At 44.7% G+C, this 23,956-nt stretch overlaps 1 protein-coding gene across 2 annotated transcripts; it reads right to left on the bottom strand.

Moving 5' to 3' along the window:
* Positions 1–532: 532 nt before the first annotated feature.
* Positions 533–22,837, bottom strand: trappc8 (trafficking protein particle complex subunit 8). Of its 2 annotated transcripts, XM_056414613.1 has the most exons (30): positions 22,541–22,837; positions 18,259–18,459; positions 16,599–16,682; positions 14,910–14,999; positions 13,921–14,095; positions 13,669–13,822; positions 13,503–13,575; positions 11,665–11,927; positions 11,106–11,221; positions 10,857–11,007; positions 10,644–10,744; positions 9,887–9,992; positions 9,253–9,384; positions 8,725–8,949; positions 8,334–8,439; positions 7,837–8,031; positions 7,522–7,694; positions 7,353–7,427; positions 6,133–6,238; positions 5,857–6,014; positions 5,169–5,602; positions 4,886–5,042; positions 4,693–4,789; positions 4,432–4,500; positions 4,281–4,339; positions 3,548–3,730; positions 3,120–3,221; positions 2,085–2,224; positions 1,907–1,996; positions 533–1,607 (listed from the first exon to the last, which is right to left on the bottom strand). In XM_056414613.1, exons 1-30 carry the CDS (start codon positions 22,695–22,697, stop codon positions 1,334–1,336), a joined length of 4,446 nt encoding a protein of 1,481 aa, XP_056270588.1. In that variant the 5' UTR covers positions 22,698–22,837; the 3' UTR covers positions 533–1,333. The 2 variants fall into 2 exon arrangements, with proteins under 2 accessions (XP_056270588.1, XP_056270589.1); XM_056414614.1 differs by lacking the exon at positions 16,599–16,682.
* Positions 22,838–23,956: the final 1,119 nt, after the last annotated feature.

A 23,956-nucleotide genomic window follows, 5' to 3' on the forward strand; every position in this document is an offset into this window, starting at 1 on the left:
GCAGTTGGTTCTAATGTTTAGGTAAAAAGATGTGAAGCGGTCTCCTTTCTCCTCCCCAGCTGAGAGCAGCGTCCAGAACCAAACCGAGCATCTTCCCTCATTGAGCTATGCCGACGTGGTCTTCTGCATGAAGGTGCTCAGAGGGGTCATCACTACTGGCTACAGTCCCTGGTGGTCTGTGACCAACTCAGAAGCCTCACGTACGTACAGCTTGTGCATTTGAGTCTTGACCTCAACAGTCTTCAGTCCAGTCAGTAGCCTATTGTTTTTGCATATTTGACTTCTTCACTTGGGGTTTAACATTTTTTACTAAACATTGCTATCAGTGAGTATACTATCAATGATGTAAGAGTATTCTTTTCTGTAATGTAAATTGCTAGCACTCCCACAGTCAGAAATCAAACTAGACAAGAGCTCGTGGTGCTACGGTCCTGGATGACCTCAGCAGAGCCTTTATGCATCTACTCTATACGAATCTGTACATAGAGAAATGCCACAATTCCCATCCCACATACCAGACGCTCACGGTACATACAGTATCATTAGTTACATTTTTATTTTCTATTTACAATCAATTTGTTATATAAATATAATACATCATTTTCAGAAAAGCTGTCAAGTCAATGCAAACAAGAGCTCGATCACAATAGGTTAAATAGACAGGTTTTTTTTTGGGGGGGGGGGGGGTTGCTGATTGGATTGGCTGACACATTGGGACATGGTGGTCTGTTGTACTGACGGAGTGGAAATCACAGAGGATGGCCGGGAGGGGGGAGGGTGAGGGTTCTTCAGGAGTAGTTAAGACGTGTACAATATTCAGGGTGTAAACAGCTCTTGTTAAAAGAATTTAAAAATTCAGCATGGTCCATTCAGGAACTTTACACACGCGATTCCTCCAGAGTTCCGTATATTTGCAGGTTTGAGTTGTTGCATCAGTCCGAACGCACAGAAGCGAATGCATCCAGTGATACAAGCCCTCTCGTCGTCATGGACACACACACGGTTCTAAAGAAGCCCGGTCAACATCTGGTCCAACACCAGCCTGTGTCTGCCGCGCTTTTGTTAGCTTTCAACCATAAGGGGGCATTTGAGATGCTGGTGGCAGGTGTGTGTGTGTGTGTGTGTGTGTAAACCGGCTGGTAGGGGGTTGACCTGTGTGTCGATAAGAGGGCCGCACACGGAGAACGCAACATGCAAGTGGAACTCTTTGACGTGTTGAGGATGAAACTAAAACAGTTCGGAGGTCCATAAACTCATCGATCTCTATAAACTGTAATGCACTGTTTTATATTTCATGAAGTGGTACAAACATTATGCGTCCTGCTGTCTGGTATCAATCAAGAAGACCGAGTACGCCCCCCTGAGGCTCCACTCGGGCACTGTTGATGATGATGAGGGCGGGACTGGCCGCCTGCTGACTCGTCTCGCACATGGCGCCCTGCTCGGCCAGCTTGGCGAACACTCGTGGCGTGTTGAGGTTGTAGACTCCTGCCTGGAGGAAACAGGCTCTCAGGGTCAGACACAGCACCTCCTGAGGCTTCAGCTGCAGCTTGTACTGGGTCTGACCCACCCAGGTGAACGAGCTGTGGACCTCCAGAGACTCTGGGCTGAAAGCGGCATGAGAGAGAGAGAGAGAGAGGTCTCAGAAAGTCTGCTCACGGTAACCAGGACGACTGAAGTTACATTGATATTGAACCAGCATATCCATCAAGTAGTCAACATCTTTCCACCGTCAGACAGCAACATGCCCTCGCTTCATCACTTTTATTCACATTCTTGTGAAGTACTGCTTTGTGCTAAAATCGTATTACTTCATTCTCTCCATCAGTCCACACTCAATTCTCAAAATGAAAAGTTGTATCTGTATAAATATATTCCTGATATTTCATCTACAAAAGGCACGTACCTGCTGCTTTTGTGCCTTAAGTCAATGAGGACGTCCACTGGAGCCGAGGAGCAGTTGGACAGAGTCAGGGTGACCGGCACCACACAGAGACTAGACACACACAAGCACAACTTGATGGAGCTCCATCAACACACACCGCCTGTTGCTAAGCTACAGGCCTGCACTGGGCGAGTCTCACCTCTCCAGGGCAAACGGGTGTGTGTAGGTCTCGGGGTAGTGCAGGTTGGTCTTGATGAGTTGGGACAGCTCTGCAGAGGGCGGGGCCACTGGAGCAGGAACTTCTGCTTTAAACTTGAGCAGCACCATCTCCTGAGCTTCCTGCAACACACACACACACACACACACACACACACACACACACACGTTGTATGGCCTCATCCAATCAGTTTTAGAAATAAAACTATACTAAATCCAACATGACATCAACCCGGGGCCCAGGTCTAGATAAGAAGGCGAGGGTTTATTTTAGAGACATCATGTGTGTTTCTTTTTAATAACAATATTTGGTCATATTTCAGAATGAAGCCTCCTCATTTTTTTAACTGCTCTTGTTTGCCCGGCCAAATCATTTGCTTCCAACGCAACACTTCCTGTATCCATTTCAGATTAAAAGCCCTGTAGCATGCCATTGGACAGAATCCTTTGTGTCCTAACACAGCTCTTATTGTGACACTTTTGAGTGACTTGTATTGTTCTCATACATTCTATAAAAGCATGTGTTGAACCATGTTTTGACATCTGCTTCTCAGGACTTCAGATCAAAAATAGCCTCTTGGTTAACTGGCACATTTACAGGAATGTTTTCATTAATGTGCAGCATTCCTTATCAAATAAGCCAAAGTGATTTTAGATAACTAAACAATGTTATCTCACCTTCATCCCTCTGGGGTCTAAAGTCTTTTTCTCGATTTTACAGAATTTATTAAATTCACTTTTTAAAAAGGCACTTGCATTTGATACACACCCATGTGTTATACATAACACAATGAAGAACGATCTCCGCTATCTATATAATGAAGCACTATTGTCTTTAGACAGTGTAAAGAGGTCATTTCTTGTGAAAACATAACTTTACTCATCTGAACGAACTGTTTTGATGATGGAAATTAGTTTACAAAAGCCTTAGGTTAACAAAAATGGTGAAATATATGAATACAATAGTAGATACATGTAATACATTTTGTGTGAGTGTGTGTGTGTGTCCGCACTGTACCTCTTTGGGAGTCAGAGAACTGGCCTCTTTGCCGATGGTCTGCAGCGCCACATGGAGCTGGCCCTCTAGGATCAGCTGTTTGTTGTCCTCCACCACATAGGCCTAAACACACACACACACACACATAAACACACACACTGGAAACTCACGTACACTCAACAGTAGTACAGGTTAAGCTGAGAACAAAATATAAACACCGTAGGATTTCTCATAAGGGCCTACATCTGTAAACCACCCAAATGTGGAGCAGAATGATGAACGTGTATCAAGGCTTTGACAGGAATCCTGTTTGAATATCAAGAAACAACATCGTGAACAGAACTTGATACATTGTGAATAAATGAACTCTGAATCTATTGTTGATCTCACAACCGTCCTGTTCATGGGCCGTACCACTGTACAATACTACTCCTCCACATCAGAAGTACCTTCCAGATGACGATGATGTTGAGGTCCAGCTCATTACACTTCCTGATGATGCTGCTGATGTCAGACACCGGACTCTTGCTGCTGGATGACATCCTGGACGACGTCACCTCCACTCGCTTAGACTCCGAGGGCCGACAGCCGCGGAAGAAGAAATCTCCACAGGGAGTGGAGGAGCTGATGATCTACAGGAAGATCCACAAATGCTTCGAGACTGAATATTCAAAAGAGCTTACATATCTGGAAATAGTCAAAATGTTTGATGTCCTGTGTGAATGTGGTCACATATGTCCTCAACTCAAACATTTCAGCTGATGTCAGGAATAATAACTTCAGCAACCCAAAAAACAATAAATTATGTGTATATCCTTGTTCACTCATTTTGTATATGTTTATTCCTCGTTGTGTCTACATGCGCGTTTGTTCACATATAAATGTGCCAGAATAAAACAGCCTGAGAGTCTAATGATGTATTTATTGCTTTGGCTGTGTACTTATACTCTAGGTTTCATTTATTGAGTATTTTTCCCCACTAAGCATTCAAAGTTAATTCCTCTTTAAAAGTGTGTACTTCACCATATCAATAACATAAAATGACAACAATATTATTTATCACAGTTGTTTGTGGGATGTGTGGTCAAACACAAGTAGTTATCGTGACAGGCCTATAACATAATTAGATCAGACTTTCAGCCAGACAAATTAAACTGACGACGACGTTTAGCTTCTATTTACCCGTTCATTTCCCAGATTCAGGTCTGCAAAGGTGTATTTCTCTACGGCAGCCGAGGTAGCTAGAGACAAAAGAGACAAATCAGTGCCTATTCTAAACTCCACATCGCACCAAAGTTAGTTAGTTAATCTATATATACTTATGTATGGGTACCTTGGTGGGGCTTGCATCGCGTGGCTCTGAAACACAGCTTGGCTCTTTCTCTGCTGCCGAGTTTACAGTCTGGAGGAGGGAGGCAGACACAAGAGCTGGGACGTTTTCTCTTATTGCTGCTACTGAACAGCTCAAGTGCCTTGCTCAAGGGCAGTTCACAGACATGTTTAAGGTGGCATCAAAATGATGACCTCGGCTGTGCTGACCCCTCACGCTGCTACAGCAGAAAGAATAAAAGGACAAACTGAAAATTAAGCCCACCTTTGTCATTGGCCGGGTTGATACACTTGTGGAGGCGCCAGTGTTTACTGCTGCTGGACACCTGGATGATGTGGAACTCACGCACGCCAGCTTCACTCTGGGAGCACAGCGGAGGAAGATTAAAACCACGTCGGCGCAGTGACTGGCTGTTCAAACTGCAAAGTGTGAGCCAGAGGCATGCTGGGTATCTCACCGTATTGATGTTCTCCACATCGACGAAGACCAGCGTTCCGCCACTACCTTTGTCGTCCACACTGTGATGCGGGGGGACGCTGCTGCGGCAGGCCGACGCCTGCACGCTCAGAGAGCGACTGGCACAGATGAACACTGAGTGACGCAACACCCGATGACTTCACATGCAGAGAGAGAGAGAGATGATGGCTTGTCTAGTAATGAGGGGTAAGTGAAGAGACTTCAGGTATAATTGAAGTAAAGGGAATTGGTAAACCATAAACATAATAAGCAGCCTGTGTCACCTGATTTTGATTCCTTTCTTTGTGCCCTCGTAGTAGAACAGGAAGTTGATCTCATGGACTCCCTCCTGGTCTGGGCCTCTGAGCCAGAGAGGCAGCAGTGTGGACTCCCCCGGTTGCAGTGTGCTGCCTTCTATCGGGATCTCCATCACACCGGAGAGTTGGCTGAAATCCTTCGCCGATACCAGCGTCTCAGACGCCACTGAGCCCGGCTCTCGGGTAGTTGCCGTGGTTTTATAGGCCGAGCAGTTCTCTCCTGAAGTCGGGCTGACGGGTGTGAGGGGGGTCGTGGTCTGGCTGCCAAACGTGAAGAAATCCGGGTGTGTGGACGCCACCCGAAGGCCGCACAGAGCGACGCTGCTGATGTTACAGAACTCAACGTAGGCCTTCCTGATCTCACCACACAGCAGAGCAGTGGGGAACTGCAGGAAGAAGATCTGGCGCGCACAAACACACACACACACACACACACACACACACAGATAAGTGTCAATAAGTGACAGTTGCTTATTAATTTGGCTGTCATGATTACATTACATTTCATTAAATGATGATCGCTGGCAGTTTTTTTTCACATCTTATTTTGGTTTTGTTTCCGATAATAATCCTGGTTTTTGGGGCAATAAATCTGATCGTGACATCTACGTCTTCAGATTTGCCAGACTCCGACAGACGAGTGCGTCAGTGGTACCTCCATTAGGGGCATTGGTGGAGTTATGATGGGATCCAGTCGCCGATCCTGACCATATCGAACCAACATCTTGTCCTCTTTGGTCTGGTTCAGTCGTGGGCCCTGGATCTTCAGGTCCTGTCTGCCCCGAACCACCATGAGCTCCAACGCCTGCTGGCCTGTAGACAGGAGCAGAGCCCCTCTGGGTCGTTTCCTCGCAAACATTGTTGACACGACACAGAAGCGAGACGACAGCAGCTATCGCATTCAAACAAATCCCAGTTGAGGAGTCTGTACCTTCAGCGCTGGGAGCCGGCTCTCCAGAGGAGGCCGCAGCCAGGTTGTAAACCACACCCACAATGTTCAGCTGGCCAGTTCTGTGGGGCAGCAGCCGGAGTCGAGCCTGGGGTCAAAGGTCACAGTGACTGTTAGCGGCACAACACTACTGGACGTTTATCAGTCTCAAGTATCACATGAGCCAAAGAAGGAACAGCGGCAATTATTATTTGTTGGCTTTAAGATCAGCTTTCTGCAATAACCACATTCCTATAAGTCTCGTATTGAAGAAGCCTGGTTAGGGTGAAACCTCTAACAAAAACAGATTTCCCCTTTATGCATTTCTCCTGGAGAGAGTTTTTACATGCAAGCATGTGAAGGGAAGGCATTACTGGGAAAGCAGAGACCATCACACTTAGCAACACATCCCCATCTTTAAAATAATCCCAAGGCCGTAAACCTGAAGGGCCCCCTCTATGACCTGGAGCCAAACGGTGCCAAACCCAACAGACAGACACAGCACGCATATTCTGTTGGTCTTAAAATGAGCTATGGTTGTGTGCTATTGACCAATATTAGTATTTAAAGAGTGGATTATTCAGATAACAACATCTAGCATCACTCTCTCTAAAGTCGAGAGAAAGCCTCCATGTGGTCAACACCGACAGCCGGTCCCTTCAGGCCTTCCTCTAAAGACACGCCCACAATAATCACAAGGTGCGCAACCAAAGAACACGACTGCTGCTCGTTCTCTGACTGGTGACGAGCAATGAGTGAACGGGCAGAATAGACGCAGACAGACAGACAGGCAGACAGACAGGCAGGCCAATCATTACATTCAGGCTAAATTGGAGAAACTGAGAATCCAGTTACTGGATTTTTTCTTTTTCTCTCAGAGGATTTGATAAATTGATTGTTGTCAGGAAATAAGGAGAAATTCATCAAATAGAAAATGTGTTTTTGAAGAAGATCCCTGACCCTACATTTAATAGAAGCACGCTCTGCTTCTCAAATAAGCTCAGAATAGAAACTAAATCTGATCTCTGACCTGCATTCTCAATCAGACTGAAGAGCATTTCAGCTTATTTAACATGAAGCTGCAACTGATGAGACGTTTCCAGTCCTCCAACCAAGTGCTGCGATACCTCATCAGGCCGATGCTTTGTTAGCCTCCACTACATCACACACACACACACATGCATCCCTGTCTCTGCACTCTGTGGATCCATCCAAGCCCTTACCACTTTGGTCTCCTCTGGACCCAAAAGAAACTCCAGGATGATCTCTGTGGTTACGACGTCGTCTTTCTGTGTCGTCTGCAAGAAGGAAACGGACATTGAAGAGACTGTGGAAATCTTAGCTTTTGTTGTTCATAGCCTCCATCCATCGAACTGTGGCCGGGATGCTCACCCCTTCAGTCAGCGTCTCCTCATTGGTGACGGCCTCTCCTGCTGACTCGTCAGTCGTCTTCTCTTCGGATGGAGTTGCACCCTCGGCAGTGAACCTCCAGAGTAGTGAGAGGTTGGACAGAGCCAGAGGAACCTTCAGAGGGTTCCTGAACATCACCTCCACTATGATTGGCTCTGTGGGGACAGAAAGATGGCCGTATACTAAGCAGGTAACCCAATGGAAAAAGAAGATAGTGCCTCCTGATTGGTTGGCGAGCGTTGGTATGTCCCAACGCCAAGTACGGAGTAAAGGTCGAGGTAGCCGAGGAGCGCTCACCCTCGGCTACAGCCAGTGGGAAGCGCAGGTTGTCTGTCTGGCTGTTCAAGCAGCACTGGGTGGGGTGGAAAGTTGCTGGGACAATCCCCCTGTTGGCTGCAGCCACAAGCTGTTCCTCCAGGTGGCACCACATGACTGCCAGGTCCTGATCATACTCCTGGTCCAGAGACACATGAGTGGCTGCCTGCTTTTCACCTGCATACATCAGGTATATATATTATACATAATATTATAATGCATTTCTTCTGTCACATTTACACATTCATGAGTTACAGTAAGCCTTCGCTCAAAAGCACCTCAGTAGTTAATTTCATTACGTTTATAATTATGGCTAACTTGGTCAGGTGACACTCGTATTGCATGGTACATTTTGATAAGTTAAATGTAAGAATTAAGATATTTTTAATACCACATAAGAATGCTTATGAAAATGACACGAGGAGGGAATAAACACAGTGAATGAACTGGGTAGCGATCCAAACTCCTCTTCATGTTACCTTCTGCAAGGCGCCGTTCGTGTCCGAAGTAGACGCGTGTGGCCGAGCTGTGGATGCAGGGCAGAGGCAGCTGGGGGAGGCTGTCTTCATTTCCCCCTACCACACTCTGGAATTACACAAACAACTTAGAATTTGTTTGTAGATATAAAAACAAAAAGCTTTTAATTGTTAAATATTATTCCAGTTTAAAATGTTGGCTTGGTGATATTGTGATGTAAATCTGTTTCTGGTCCATATATAGTATAATGGGAAGATATGCTGCTGTCTTTCATGATCTGAGCAGAAGGAGTCATGTAACTGAAACAGAATTTGAGAACGCAGCCCTGGGGAACTCCACATTATTGTTATGCAGTCGGATCAGCCTACAGACGTGGTTACAAACTGCCGCTACCTTATACACATAGAGGTATTCTCTGAGGAAGGCGCCCTGCTGTGTGGCCGTCTGCCTGCTGTCATTGGTCAGGATCTGTCTGAAGGCCGTCACAGCATTCTCTAGCTGGCCGAGTGTGAAGGACTGACGACCGATGGTGAAGTTGATGTGATCCTCGGCCAAAGACCAGCCCCGCTCCTTGTAGACCTGCATGGCTTGGCAGTAGCAGCGCAGCGCGTGCCTCTTCTACATGGAGACGGCAGAGAGGCGGCGTTACGTTCTATTATGATACCTCAGTCGCCAGGTTTCATAAGGAATCACTGAACTCGGACACAAAGTCACAAGTGTATCATATGAGGACGCAGCTGACACCATCTGGTGCATCAGATGAAGTGTAACCAAAGCATATGTCAGATGATAATCAACTCAATAAACAACAAAAATATAGAAAATGTTTAGTATACCATAATGCTAACACAAACAGAATGGGATAGAAAGTGTTTGCCGTGGTACAGATGACGATTAGACCACCACAGTTAAAGGGCTCACCTGTCCTGCTTTGCTAAAACGATGACCGGCCAGGATCATATGGAAGGCAAACTTGCGCACCATGGGATTGCGCATATTAATAAAGCAGTGGGCGGCCTGCTCCAGCAGCAGAGCACTGCGCAGGTCAGAGTCCTGTACACAGAAGTGGGGGAAAAAGGGCCAAGCAGAATGAATCCACTGCAAATTTACGTGATTAATCTACTTGTATAAATGGGCATAAACAGGTCAACTACTACAGAGTTCTCATTACTCTCATTTGGATGTTAAATTCACATTTTCTTTGTGTATGACAGTATGTATCTCTTGCACGGCAGAAACCAACTTTAAACAACTGCATTACATTGTGGGATCACTGGTGTCTACTATATAAAAAGGAATAACAGTTCTCATTTCGCCATACTACAAAATAGCCAGGGCATTACATAACATGACACACTTGAGTATTTCCGTATTATCAATCTTGAATATATAATGTTCATGCTTTGATGCTACAAAGGGTTGTGATCAATGCAAATCCAACAGTTCTGATTGCATAAAATCAGATTTCTATTTTTAAATCAGATTTACTGATAATTAATTGCAACACTGAAGCGGAACCCCTGTATCATGATATGTATTGTAAAGCTTTGCTCACCTCGCTGGTCATCTTGATGAGGAGAGTTGCAGCGTCCGAGTATTTAACCTGACTCTTGAGGATCTCAGCACTGAGTAACACACAGCGCTCAGCCAGCACCATGTTCCTGTCGAGGGCAGAGGCGACAACACATGTTCGTCAGGACACTTTGGGTGTTCTGAAGTGAGGTGGCATGAGGTACCTCTCCACAGTCAGTGTATTAATACAGGAGACGGATTTCGTTGAAACAGAAAGGAGGACGAGCACGGGAGGAAAGCAGTCCTCTGAACTGGGTCACAGAGTGGTCTCGCCAGGGTGCACCTGACCGCGTACTGCCTGGAAACGGGGTTTGTTTGCCTTTTATTTAACGTACGCAACCGTTTTCATATATCAGTATGAACCCAAACCCCTGAGAAATCCCACTGTCATGGGCCACTGTGCTCAGGACACTAATACATGCACACTCTAGAAATCAGACATAATAAGGTCATCCATTAGGGTGCACAAAGAAAGATTCACTTTGGTGAGCCTCTAGATCAGGGGTGCTCAATATGTCGATCGCGATCTACCAGTCGATCTCGGCGTAGTATTGCTAGATCGCATGACATTAAAAAAAAATTGGCCCGCCCCCCTGAAATTTTGCCTTGGTCATTTTATAAGTAGCTCGTGTGCTGAAAAAGTGTGAGCACCCCTGCTCTAGATGAACTCTCATTAGCACAAAGAACTGACAATAAAATGAGACAGCAGGGAGAAGAAGCATTGTGTAAGGAGGTCATACTTGCAGACATCTCTGTACGTCTGTATGGCGGTGTCCATGTAGTGAGCTGGGTACGGTCTGGGAGCTCCAGCCTGCAGAAAGGCTGACACTGCAGCCATTTCCTACAGAGGACGTCAAGAGGAGCGGAAGGAAGATAAGCAAAAATACCAAAGGGTTAACAAATGGTCCTCATCAGGACAGATAGAAAGGTAGGTGTGCGGCGTGTGTTCTCACCAGTGCCCCTGCTGCATACAGCATGGCCTGGTCTGACAGGAAGTCTTTCTTGGCCGTGTGGTAGCAGCTGTAGGCCAGCTCGTAGTGCTGGACCAGGAAGCACAAGTCGGCCATCTTCCTGATCTGCAGCTCAGGGGCTTCTGGGGGATATCTGACACCACAGACGAGAAAGATCAAACCAACAATGTGTAGTGTTCATGGCAACGTATCAGAACATGAATAAATCATATGAAGGGTAATAATGCTTACAGAAGGCCAAATGTGCTCTTTGGTTCACTGATGCCCTTCTCAGGAACTTTCCCTCCACCAAACCACTTCTTGGTGGCGGTGAACAAAGACCGGCTCAGACCTTTCCTGGAGACCAGCTGTGGATGGAGAGGCAGAGCAGGTGTCTGAGTGCTGGGAGGTTTTTTGTGTGAAACGGTTCAGCCTTAGATTCAAAAATGTTTGGGGAAGAACATGAAGCCATATATAAGTGGCCACATGGTGCGCCACTGCTCCCAAACCACAACAAAACGAATAATCTCATTTTTTATTTTGAAATGTACAAGCAGTTTGTAAAATATCCCACAAAGAAACAAAATCAAATTAAACGGAATGCAAATGAACTGAAAGTGGTATTTTGCATTAGTTGTAGCAGGGGTGATGCAACTGTGTGTATGATGTCAGTAAATAATCAGCCTCTCAAAGAGTCGATCAGCACTCTTCTGTCTGCCTCTGTTCATCCATATCAGTGGCGACAGGAGGCGCTGGAAGGGAATGTTCGTTCATCACATGGGTGGAGACGGGTGAAGGCTTGGAGCCCTACCTGGTCGTTGAGTTGCCGGATGTTCTTCTCTATGTGTGGCAGCAGGCCTCTGAAGGTGAACTCTTGGATGAACTGTCTGATGTGGTCGTGGTCATTCAGGGTCAGACATGCCCCATGGCTCCCTGCTCCCCCCGCCAGGCTCTCCGGATCCCTCGCCCCTTTCTTCAGCTCAGGGTTCACATCACTGAGGGTGTGCAGACTCCCCGAGCTGCTCGCTGCGTCCAACTGGAGAGGATGGCTTTCCGGGCTGTTGGCGGGTTCGTCTGGTTGGAAACGGGGGAGAAACTAAGCTCAATCAAGACATAGATACTTTTGATGCTCACTCTTTTTCAGAGCCAAACAATCCGCTCTGTGCAGATGAACCAGAGGATTTCTCAGTGTTGTCAAGGGTTTCCTGGTGAGTCACTCTATGATCATATATATATATATATATTAGGGCTGTCAAACGTTAACTAATCTGAGAATTAATTGGCCACTACAAACAACACAAAATTTTTAGCAATTTTTTTTAATTTTTTTTTTTTTTATTTTTAAACCCACGGCGGTTTGACACTGCTTCGTTTTAAAAAACAATTATTTCTCCGGCACAAGGAAAAAATAAAAAAAGTTTAGTTTTTGATAATGGATGAATCAGTTTCTCCCTCCTCCCCCTCTCCCTCCCCTCCCCCTCACAGAGGAACGAGAACCGAGGGCGTGGGTCGTGACGGGAAAGAACCCTCGTCAACGAACTAAATCGTTACCCGTGATTTGTCAATCTTGTGTCTGTCAACAAAAAACAAAAACAATGAACAAAAAAACTCAAAAAAGTCTCCCACTCACACCACAGGCACATCTTCAGCCTGTCAGTCAGAGAACAGAGAACAGAACCAGAGAACACGGCTGCCTTTCAATTTGCCTCATTGAGATTGTTCTGGGTTGTTCTATGTGTTATGTGTACAATGTCAAATAAAGACTTTAAAGTGTGAATTTAATTTATTTTGTAAATGTATAAAAATGCCCTCCTCAGTTAACATGACATATGACATATGTCATATGTGTTCGACCAAGGCCACTCTCTACCTGCTGCATTATTTTTGGTGACAGACAGAATGGAGTAGACTATTAATTTTTTTTTTTTCTGATGTTTTTTTGAAGAAAACATTTTATCATCGTATATTAACAATAACCTCATATATCTGTATATGTGCCTCTTCTGTGAAAACATGTGTTGTGTTGTTGTCTTCAAAGAAAACAAACACTTTTTAAAAGAGGAAAGTCTTTAATAAGCGTGGAAATCAAATTTAAAATGTATGATTAATTTAATTTTTTTTTTTAGTTATGCTAATATATATATATTTAATGTTGGCTCATAGTGCGGCGCACCGAGGCGAGTTTCTGCTCCTGGAGCAGGAGACGCTGCTATCTGGAGCATACCGCTCCTCCTCCCACAAGAGCTCCAACTGCAGGTCTAAGGCCGATCTGGGTCGGTCCACAGTGGGCTGGTCTCTGCGCTGAAGGAGTGTCTGCTGAACCTGCGGGACGTTATATGATTTTGCTGGAATTTGACGCGGTGGCATTGATGTCCAGCATTAAGAATAACTCTCGAAATAGACCGTCTTCTCTCTGATGGTCTCATTTACGGATGGAGGCCAGATAGGGGATCAGTTTTAAACCGAGACGTTTCAGAACCAGTGCAAAATACCTCACAGTAAACGAGGTAAAACAACATGGACTTGTGAGTACATACATAATTTGGAATGGCACATAAAACCCACTCAGACAAGTCAGAAGACAGCTGTTGGTGTCTAAACAAGAGGTTTAGTACGTTGGTATGTTAAGGAGCTGTAGAATTGACAGACCTTTCTCTGTAGAGTGATGCGTGTCCCCTTCAGTTGCACTGATGTTGTTCTCCACAGCAGCATCAAGCACCTCCTGCGAGATGGGTCATCATTTTAACCCAGGGAATAGTAATACATCGTATATAATATTACATAAGTCCTCTGGTGGATTTACTACGGTGCTCACCTGGTTCTGCAGGTGATTCCTGTGCAGGTACTGACTCCAGGGGTCTGGAATCTGTTCGTCTTCTTCAGCCGAGAAGGTACGAGAGTTCATTTTCAACAGGTAGCAGCCCTGGTGACCGTACCTCTGCTTCATATCCTCGTACACTGAATCGGCCCTGGAGTGAGAGCGACACAAAGTTCTCGTCATTCATAGTTCTTGAGCAGAGAAACACACCACGCAATATACGAGGCAGGGTGGAACTCCTTCCAGTACCTCTGTTCTTCCCCCTCGCTCATGTCGTGCAGTAAGACGTAGTACTTGAGCGTGTTGGGGATGAACCACTTGGGGTTGGTGTAATCTCCGCTGTGCTGGATCCTGTGCTGCTCCTGGGAGAGCTTGAGGAACTGCTCCACAGGGACCGTCTCGGTGGAGGACACCACCAGCAGGCCTGCCAGGACCAGAGCGTCAAGGACCAACAACCACGCAACTCAATAACAGAGCGGGGACACTCAAGCAGGAGGGTCGATGCTGAAATACTTGATATTGACTTTCAATAAAAAATGTAAGTAGTCTACTTGAAACGACTCATTCGTAATCAAATACAACCAGAGCTCAAAATCAGTTCTATATTTAATGATAACAGCTCCTAATGCTAGAATCACACACTGCTGCTTCACAGCAGAGAATCCCAAAGGTCCACATTCAGAATGGTGAAAATGTTTTATTCTATATTAAGATATATTTTATCACGAACTGTAACCCTGGCAGTGTTTATTGTTAGCTTGTTGGTATTTGACCTTAAAACCATTAAAGTGGAACATGAGCAGCTAAGTCTGAACAGTTTTCCTTCTTTAATGTGTTCTGTATGTATTGTGCTCTCCTCCATATCGCGGTGAGCGAGAAATAGTTGTGAAAAAAGGTGATGTCTGTGTATTTATTTAATGTTAGAGATATTTAAGATTCTAAAACCACGTTTTCAGGAGCTTTACGGTCCTAAAAATATTTCAATGTTTACCAACAAGAGTCAAACTATTTCCCACTATTTGTTTCATAACATACACAACATAGAGGTTTCAGACTTGGCTAAAACCTCAGAGGAAATAGTACCAGTCGCGCTGTAGTGAATAGACGGCACACAGATCACCCCGATGAACCAGGACACCGGTCAACCTCACTGCAAACTTTTGAAAAGACCTGACCACAGCGCGTTGACTCTCCGTGAGCAGAGTCCAGTTGTGTGCTCTGGCGGAAGGAAAGGATACATGCGAGGTAGTTGTTGAGGAACTCATGTTCGGAGGCGGGCATTGACTGCAGGAAGGTCTCCCTGTAGGCTTCAAACCAGGGCGTGGTCGCTAGAAACAGAGACAAAATGAGATGCAGGATTCCATCCAATAAATAACAATAGCTTTACGATCCGTCTCTCCACTCTCCATCTATTGCGCCGTACACAAGTAGAAAGGCATTACAATAACCTGCTGTTATAGACGGTACAACACCTCATTATATTTTTGTAGCAGGAAGTCATTGGTTTAATGAGGTATTTCGAGGAGTTGTGGACGTGACGGGGTGTGCCAATCGCTTCCTGCTTTTTCTCATATGCACACTGAAAAGTGCTTTAACCAACCGATCCCAGGTCATCCACAAAGTGAGAGATGGCACTAAAGGACTGCAGACGGAGGTTAGCAGTAGTTCCTATGCTTGTGAAGGTTATATAACACAGAGGCTCTGCCGCATGAACTGAGACGGAGAACTTTCTGGCAGCATTAGCAGCTTATTACAGCTCACTTTCATTCTTACTTTTCACAATAGAATCCTGAGGCATATGTATGCCTAACAGAGCATTTCAATAAGAAGTTACTCAACTAAATAGCTCACAGTACTGCTCGTACACATCTCTGCAAGGATTTAACCAGTTATAAGCAGCAATGTCACATGTGAAGGTAGAAAGATGTGAACGTGGAGCTGATCTAAATGAAGACATTCTCCAGTCCTGGTTGGATAGGAAGACGTTTGAACAGCATACAGTGGTACAATAATCCACTCATGGTGTTTTATGGCTTTTCTCTCATTCTCCTCTATCTTGCATTGACAGTCAAAATATTACTTTTAATTCATAGAAGAAAAAAGAACAAAAATTGTATTCATTTCCTGTTTTCTTTCTTTTCTCTATGGCGTCGTATCCAACTCAATACTTGCCTAAACGAAGTCATCCTTTTAGTGTTGTGACAACACTACTTCCTTCCTTACTAACCAATTACAATACCATAATCATTAATACAGTGTGAAGAAGGAGAGCAATGCATTTACTTGCGTCATCAGTTATTATCAGCTACAAAAGGCTCAGTTCCATCACTGAGCCTTTGATCCGACAACCTTGATCCTCGACTACTACAAAGTGGAACATAGCGGCCATCTTTGAACAGGTTCAGGCTCTTTAAGACACTGACTCTTCCTGCTCAGCTGCCAATCACACAGACGCTGCATTGCACTTCGCTGTGTTTATGGTCATCGATCTGCACACCAGAATCAAAAGGGGTGAACCAACACCCGTACGACTAGAAGCAGAACCCCACTCATCACATCCTCCGATGAGCAGTGTGCAAAATGACAGAAAACCCAACTATAAGAAAAGATCACCTCATATTTATTCTCCTCGTTCCATCTGGCTTGAGAAAACTGTGCACCGAAGTCGATTGGAAGTGACGCATTCTTCCTTTAGAAATAACACTTTATATGCAGGGGGAAAGGCATGTGCACGGCTTTTGTGCATACACATTTATTTAGCTGGCCTTATCTAAAAAATAAAAATAAAAACGTTATCATTTCATATTTCTAGCAATCTCAACACATAGCAGAAAGCAGCCACCAGAGTAACAGAGTAGAGAGACAGCTAGTGGAAACTAGCTGAGAGGACTACATCTACCCACACATCAGCCAGTAGTCAGGGATACCTGTGTAGTGCTTGGAGGTGCTGACTTCAGACAGTGTTTCTTTCCAGGCACTGTACCAGGGAGCGCTAGCTTTAAGAGAGTGATCTGATAGGTGGAAGCAGACAGCCAGGGCCAGTGTTAGCAACATGCCAATTCCTTCACGGTCTCTTTATTCAAAATGAGAAGTTACAGGTGATCAAGGAAACAAACAGGGAGGAGAAGCATCGTAGAGACAAAGAAGGTCACATGGCCGGTCATTGTAGGTAGTTTTACAGTCGTCCCAACGCTAATTGTGTCATTTTATTTGAAACCGAGAACAGACTGGGTAACTAGGAAGTAATCCTGACCCTGGAACGCATGCTGGCCCATCATAGCGTCGCATGGGGCCAGCTCCAACCAGGCTCTGACTGCTGCCTCGGCTCTGTGGACTCATCAATGTTTCAGAGTGTCTTCATGATCAGGCTGCTTCAGCGGATGAGCTAGTGATGGTTAAATGATGTGTGATAATCCTCAACTTAAAAGGGTTTGAAGGAGATTTGCCTTTCTAAAATGTTAGTGGCACTAATATTAGCACATTGTTAAGTAGCGTTAGAACTTCTATGCTAGGCTAGCTATTGACGGTATACTGAATGTAAACACGTGCTGCTTCAGCTTTTTAATGAATGCAACAGGTATTAAAGACCTACCCGGCTTTAAAGGAACACTGTTCCTTAATTTCCTTGTCTTCTGTCTCAATCACCAGGTGATATGCTCTGTAGCTTCTATATTTATCTTTGTAACCTGCTTCCACAAACTGTTTTCATATTCTGGATACATCCTTCAAACACATAATGCAGACCATTATGTCTGCTTCTCTCTGAAATTGCATACATAAGACAATACAATTAGACCCTTTTGTATTTTTATTTTCTCATCTGAATAGCCGTATTCTCCCCTGGAGGTAAAACTGAAGGTGAATGCTCTTGTAATGTCAACAATTGACATCCTGCAATTATGTTTTTTCATCCCAAGAAACACTACATAGAAACCTGTTGGATAATACTGCCGTAAAACAATTAAACGCAAGATCGCTGCAAAACAAACTTGATGCAGAACCGACAGAAGTGGAGGGTCCTGACAGAAAGTCGAGCATGCAAGAATTTGTTGGCCTTCCACAACGTGCTCTATGATGCGTTCTGTCAATTTCTGCTTTGTGAAATCCCCTGCGGTGGCGTGAGCTTGCCACATTGAGGTTTCACTGCTGGATAAAAGAATTGGTTACGGTTACCTCAAGTACTCTCTGGAGGATTGACAGACCACACTGTCCTCTTCATGGGAAACAAGAACGGGTCCAGTCATATATGTCTCTTTTTTTAAGGCCTTTTCTGACCACAAGACAGTATGATTACACACCGCTTCAGATGACATTTTTTGTTTATATTCTTAGAAATGAAAGTCAGTTCCTTGCAACTTCTTTCTGATGACATCATGCTCGTCATGAAAGACTGCCAGCAATGATTGTTTGGGTATCAACATGTAGTACGTCGTGTCTCTCGGCTGAGTCACGATAAGAAATTATCCCTATAAATCACAGAATCTGACACAGTGGCCGACAACAATATTGTGTTCTATGAACTTTGCACAATATAATGTGTTGTACAGTTTATCGATCGTGCTGCAATGTTCCAGATCCGGTCCTTACCACTGAAGTTGAGGTCGCAGTCTACAGCCGTGATCACGTTGGTGGCAGCGCCCTCTTGTGGCTGGCAGGATAACACCACTTCATTGAGCACTCGCCGCTGGGCGGGGCTGAAGGCCGTGTTTGGGCTCGTCACAACATTGTTCACACAGATGCGCAGGTTTTTTACAACCTGCACCTGGTTATTGGGGTCCCGGATGTGACCTAGAGAAGAAGATAACAAGACATATATTTACTGGTGTCTGCATACTGTTTTTAATACATGCGTTTGTCGTGTGAATTTCCCTAGAAATGAAGATAATTGTATTATAAGCAAGCGGAAAGTGCTAGTTCAAACTTTTTTCCGGTCAGTTGCGCCACCTCCCCACACCCCTCCTTTCGAAGTGTGGAGATAAAAGGTGTTCACAAAAATGCAAAGGCCCCGTCGATAGACTGTCAGGTATGTCTTTGGAAAAAAATACAGAACCTGGACATGATGCTGATTAACCTCATTCCAGACCCATCCCTGATAAAGAGGCAATATAGTGACACTTGAATTTTCTTTCATTGGGGATCCTGCTACATGAACTCTGTTGTGCCGAGAATGTGGGGAGAAAACATCTCAAGAAAGCGCAAGGCTTTGGGACTCTCATATCGAGCCACCTACTAGCTGGACTAGCAGTCAAGTGAAAAACCGGCACACGCTGTGGCAGAGACATATATTGTTGTCCAAAAAAAGGCCCTAGTGAACAAGATTCTCGGCCTAGATGCCATTAAAGAAATTGACCAAGTTCCCTTCTTGGATGGCACGACTGAAGTATTCATGACTTGCCTGCAGACGAAAGCATTTGTAGAAGGTGCTTACCAGATGAACGTTTGCATTGAAACTTAAGTCTACAAACATAAGTGGTCATGCTCAACTCGTGTCCAGTGTGCATTTCATGGATCGAGATGCCATAAGAGAAAATGGCCTTTTGTGCAAGATATTGCTAAAAACAACAACAACAACAGCAGGTGAGGACATTTCTTTGCTCCCATCCTAGTAACCATGCCAACGTCCGTATATAAACCTTCAACATGTCTCGGACTCACTAGGTGACGTTTTGCAGGGGCAACTAAGGAGAGCAGTAGCGTGAGAGCCAGAGCAGTCAAATAGAACAACTTGAAGCCTTTTCCACACACTGTCCCAGCGAGGGAAGGAACTGCTGTTGATGAGGGACAACTTTGTTCGGCTCATTTTCTGTAACCAGTTTAGCATGAAAGCAGGCTAGCTAACTAGCAGACAGCTAGTTATCAGTTACTGATATCACGTGGAACCTTTTTCAAACAAGACACAGCTGGCCATACTGTCAGAATTGTCCTCAAAATATGAGGAGCCTGGTGTCTTGTACCCAACAATGAGCCCGCTGGCTTCCATTGGCCTGACAGACCCGGTCAGCAGTGTAAACTGTGAGAGGGACTTCTCAACCATGAACAGGGTAAATACTTTTCACAATGGGATTTGCCATTTAAAGCCTAAAAGTAAATGCGTTTGCCGGTCAAGAGAAATATCCACGACAGGCTGCAAGGAGACCATCTTGAAGCAGCCTGCGGATCTCCATAAATGGGCCAGACGTTTCTGACTTTGCATATGGAGGGGCTCTGGAAATAATTTAGGACTTTTTTCTTTTTGTTGTGCAAACAATCCAAACAAACAGGCATTTCAACATTGTTCCCATTTTCAACAACATATGTGAGCTTATCATTTAGAGCCTCACTGCTCTCAAGTCTAAAGCGAGTTGGAGACAGAGAGCCGTCTTCGTCAAATCTGGCCAGTGAGTGACTTCATGTCTATCGGGTCCATTGGACCTGGCCGTGTCTGATGCCTCCTGCCTGGTGGACCAGCCTGGAATTTGTGATATTAGGAGATATAAAAGAAACTGAATTGAAGCTTTCTAAACAAGGCTGGGTTTCAACTTGAGGGAGTATATCTACAGGGCTGTAGAACTGGTTTATTTATGTAGCATTTGGCATTGGTAGTGTTCGTGTATTGGCCTTTTTTTAGGCTCTTAACTATTTGGTATTCAGAGTAACATGTGTATAAAGCCACCTCCTTTTTAAAAAGGAAAAGACAGATGCACATACTGCTGTGTGTTACTTTAGATTAAGATCTACTTTAGAACTAGATTAAATACTGAATATAAACTCTCTGTGCAGACCTTTGTCTACCTCACTGGCAATAAGAGTAATTCCGAAGATACTGTCAACATGTGCTTTAATCGGCTTTTATTTCAGATGATTTTCATACGTTGTCCTCCCAGTCACTGATGGCTGATGTACTGTAAAATAGGGATGCACCGATCTGATCGGCGCCGATCCATATCGGCCGATATTCCCATTATCAGTTTTGATCGGCGTTCTCAAAACGGCCGATCAGATGACGTAACAACTGCGAGAAAAACTATCAGAGATGTTTCAATCGCCGCGCATCGCAACGGAGACGATGCGCCCGGCGAGGGCCGCAGAGTGAGAGGTCCACGGGGGGATCCTCACGCACCGAGCGGCGTCCCCATCCCCCGAGTTGAATCTCTGGGTCAACTCAGCCGACTCTCACATGTCTGCCCCTATAGACTGATGTTCACGGTAAACGCATTCGATCGGGAGCGAGCGAGGGTTTTGATAAAGTTAGCGGAAGGATTTAAGTGACAACATCCGGATTTGCAAAGTTAGGGGAATGAACCACGTGAAACAACATCCATGTTTCAAAATAAGATGTCGACAAATCATACACTAGCATATAAAAGTAAACAATGAACTGATTTTGTATCTTTAGAGATCATTTGAGATTTAGCTTAATGCTAACATTAAAACATTTTTACTGTACCAAGGAAGAGTTTATAAAAATAAGTCAGACTTTTGTATGTTAAAAAAAGTCCTGAATATAGATTTCCCCAAGAGTTCCAGGAAATGAATAATGCTGATGTGTTCCATACATATCTGAAATCCCCTACAATAGCAATCAAACTATTTTAATGTATCAATTAGGACATTTTTCAAAGTAAAAGTCCTAAATGTTTAAAGAAATCGGTAATTTCTTTAATGTTTGAGGTGCTTTATATGTATTTCCTCATAGTCCTCATAGCAATAATGCTACACAATCAATAGAATGCTTCAATCGACACCGTGATCGGTATTATCAGATCGGCAGATACTGATTTCAGTGATCGGTGATCGGCACAAAAAACCTGATCGGTGCATCTCTACTGTAAAACCATCGAGTAGCTGCTGAATGTTCCCAAACGTAATTCCTTTTTGACAACGCTACTAGTGCTAAACTGGAAGAACAAAATAAAATGCATTAACATTAATTGCCGAAAGATGGACGGGGCAGCATAACAGGTGAATAACCAAATAAATAACGCCTTGTGTTAGTTTTGGGCTGCACATAGAGAGAATATAAACAAAGAAACATCAGCCTTCGATCTTTTCTGGCAAATGATAAATAATTTCTCTTAAAATTAGGACAGCAACCAACCTGTCCAGTGATAAGGAAGCCAGCCCGGCTGACACTGGTGATCTGACATTAAGCTAACTTGAACGAGCAATCTGTTAGACAGCATTTAGCTAACATTAGTCAATTTATAATGTGACTCCATACAATATAATGTGTCCGTGAATAGTGTGAACCCAACATAGTGTGACCTACAGAGTAATGTTATCCAAGTAAAACAGGAAAAGGCTAAAGTATATAGATGTCCAGTTTGTTCAACTCTTATTGGAACAGAGGCAAAAGGGGCAGGGTTTAGGAAGGACTAATTGACAATGATCATTTAGATCGTTATGTATTCCTGTTCAAGTGCTGTGGCGTGAGGACATTGGCCTGACAACAGTGTGTCAAATAGAGATGCAGCGTGTCGTACGACCAGCCGCTGCCCCTCGCTCCCGTGGCCTTCTCGTGTTGACGTTGGCTTGTGACAGCTCGGCTCGCATCTCCGTCTCACTCGAGTTAGCCTTCATGTGCGGGCTGCAGCTAGAGCCCGTGGGTCACCGGACGCACGAAACTCCTTGAGCAGTTTCTTAATAAACGAACAACAGAGCAGCCGAATAGTAACCAACAGTCCCAACGCGCCTCCCCGAGACTCGCTGCCAGAGGCTCCGTGGTCGGGAGTCACCCTTCGTCTCCCCGCTGCTCGACGCACACAGCTGCTGAGACGCGGCCAGTGCGCTAGCAGGCTAAAGACGCTAGCTACCCGACCGAGGCTCCGTGCGTGGCCGCTGTGACTCCGACTGTCTGGAGCTCCGGTGGCTCGTGAACCGCTGAGCTTACCGTCGGACGTCAGTCTGCAGAAAGGCCGCAGCAGCTCAGCGAAATTCAGGTTGTTCTTACGAGTCACTCTCTCCGCCTCTTCGCTGCATAAGACGGCGACCATCGGGACGAACGTGTCCTGGACGAACTCCTGCACGGACTGTACGCATTGGGCCATGTCGACAGCAGCTAACACACGGAACCGAGTCAACTGTCCTGTAAACGGAGAAAGCCGACTATATCATGTCACTTTTTCTACTCCTCGTCTATTCGCAGACGGCAGCCATGGTGAAATGGCCAACCGACTTCCTGTGTAGCGCCGAGACGATCAGGTGATGCCTGACATCCACTTCCTGTTCCTGTCTACACGGACGTCTCCCCCTCACATAACTACTAGAAAGGATATGGATATATATACTACATATTACTACTAGAAGAAGAAAAATATATAATATGGTGTTGAAAGCCTGGCTTCTACCGAATCAGTATTTAGACAGTGATGGGAATTGTAGTTTTGTTATGGATGCCCAGCAACTGCATTAGTTGTGCTATTGCTTATATTTTCTCGCAAAAATGTGCTTTTATATATATATTTTTAATATGTGGTACATGTTGCTAGTTCACTGCTTGTGCACATATGTTTGAGTATCTGGAGTGTCGGCCAACCAGGCAGCAACCTCTAGTTTCTGAAAAGTGAAACCAATGTGGAAGTAAATGCACGCTCTAATGTCCATCAGGGGGCGACTGCTCTGGTTGTATAGAAGTCTATGATGATTTATTCCCTCATTGAATATTGTAAACATGAGTTTATGGTCTCAATCTCTGTTTAAGTCTTCTTCAATAAAGCACAATGTTCATTTCTAATCACATACACCATAAAGCAGGGTGATTTAGGGCAGGCCTACAAGGTGATTGATAGGTCTCTGCCGCTACCAGAGCGGAATGTATATAGTTTCTCTATTTCACTCCTCTGCAGTCCAAACAGAGTCCAAAAAACAAAGCGGAGACAACATGACGACTTCCACTTCTTATATCAGTGCTACCAACCCACAAATTGTGAAATAAGTTTTAAAGAGACAGGCGCTGAACCAAAACACCTCAGAGAGGATGACTTGGTATGTTCAAATAGACAGTTTGAGAAAAGTAAAGTGTGTTTGAATATTAAAGCATGTAAAACAGGAGAAAACCAAAATACAAGGATGAATGCAAAAAGAACATACGTGCCCTTTAATTCTTCAGTCTGGACTCCATCTAAATACATTCAACAAGGTGCTGTAAAACATTCATTTGCAACGTTACATATCGACTTGATAACATCACGCAGTCGCTTGCAGTTGTGTTGGCTGCACATCGATAATGTGGTTCTCCTTTTCCAGCTCCACCTACTACACATGATCTATTGGATGGAGATCTGGGGAATCCAGTTTGAGATGATAT

This window comes from Pseudoliparis swirei, chromosome 5 (assembly GCF_029220125.1).
Source record: "Pseudoliparis swirei isolate HS2019 ecotype Mariana Trench chromosome 5, NWPU_hadal_v1, whole genome shotgun sequence".
Taxonomy (NCBI): Eukaryota; Metazoa; Chordata; class Actinopteri; order Perciformes; family Liparidae; genus Pseudoliparis; species Pseudoliparis swirei.

Excerpts from the sequence above, each read along its gene's own strand:
- trappc8 (XM_056414613.1), bottom strand. The coding sequence starts at position 22,697 with ATGGCCCAATGCGTACAGTCCGTGCAGGAGTTCGTCCAGGACACGTTC. Across the intron at positions 13,576-13,668 it reads GGAATCACCTGCAGAACCAG|GAGGTGCTTGATGCTGCTGT; the intron begins GTGAGCACCGTA and ends CCCATCTCGCAG. Across the intron at positions 7,695-7,836 it reads CCCACTGGCTGTAGCCGAGG|AGCCAATCATAGTGGAGGTG; the intron begins GTGAGCGCTCCT and ends CTGTCCCCACAG.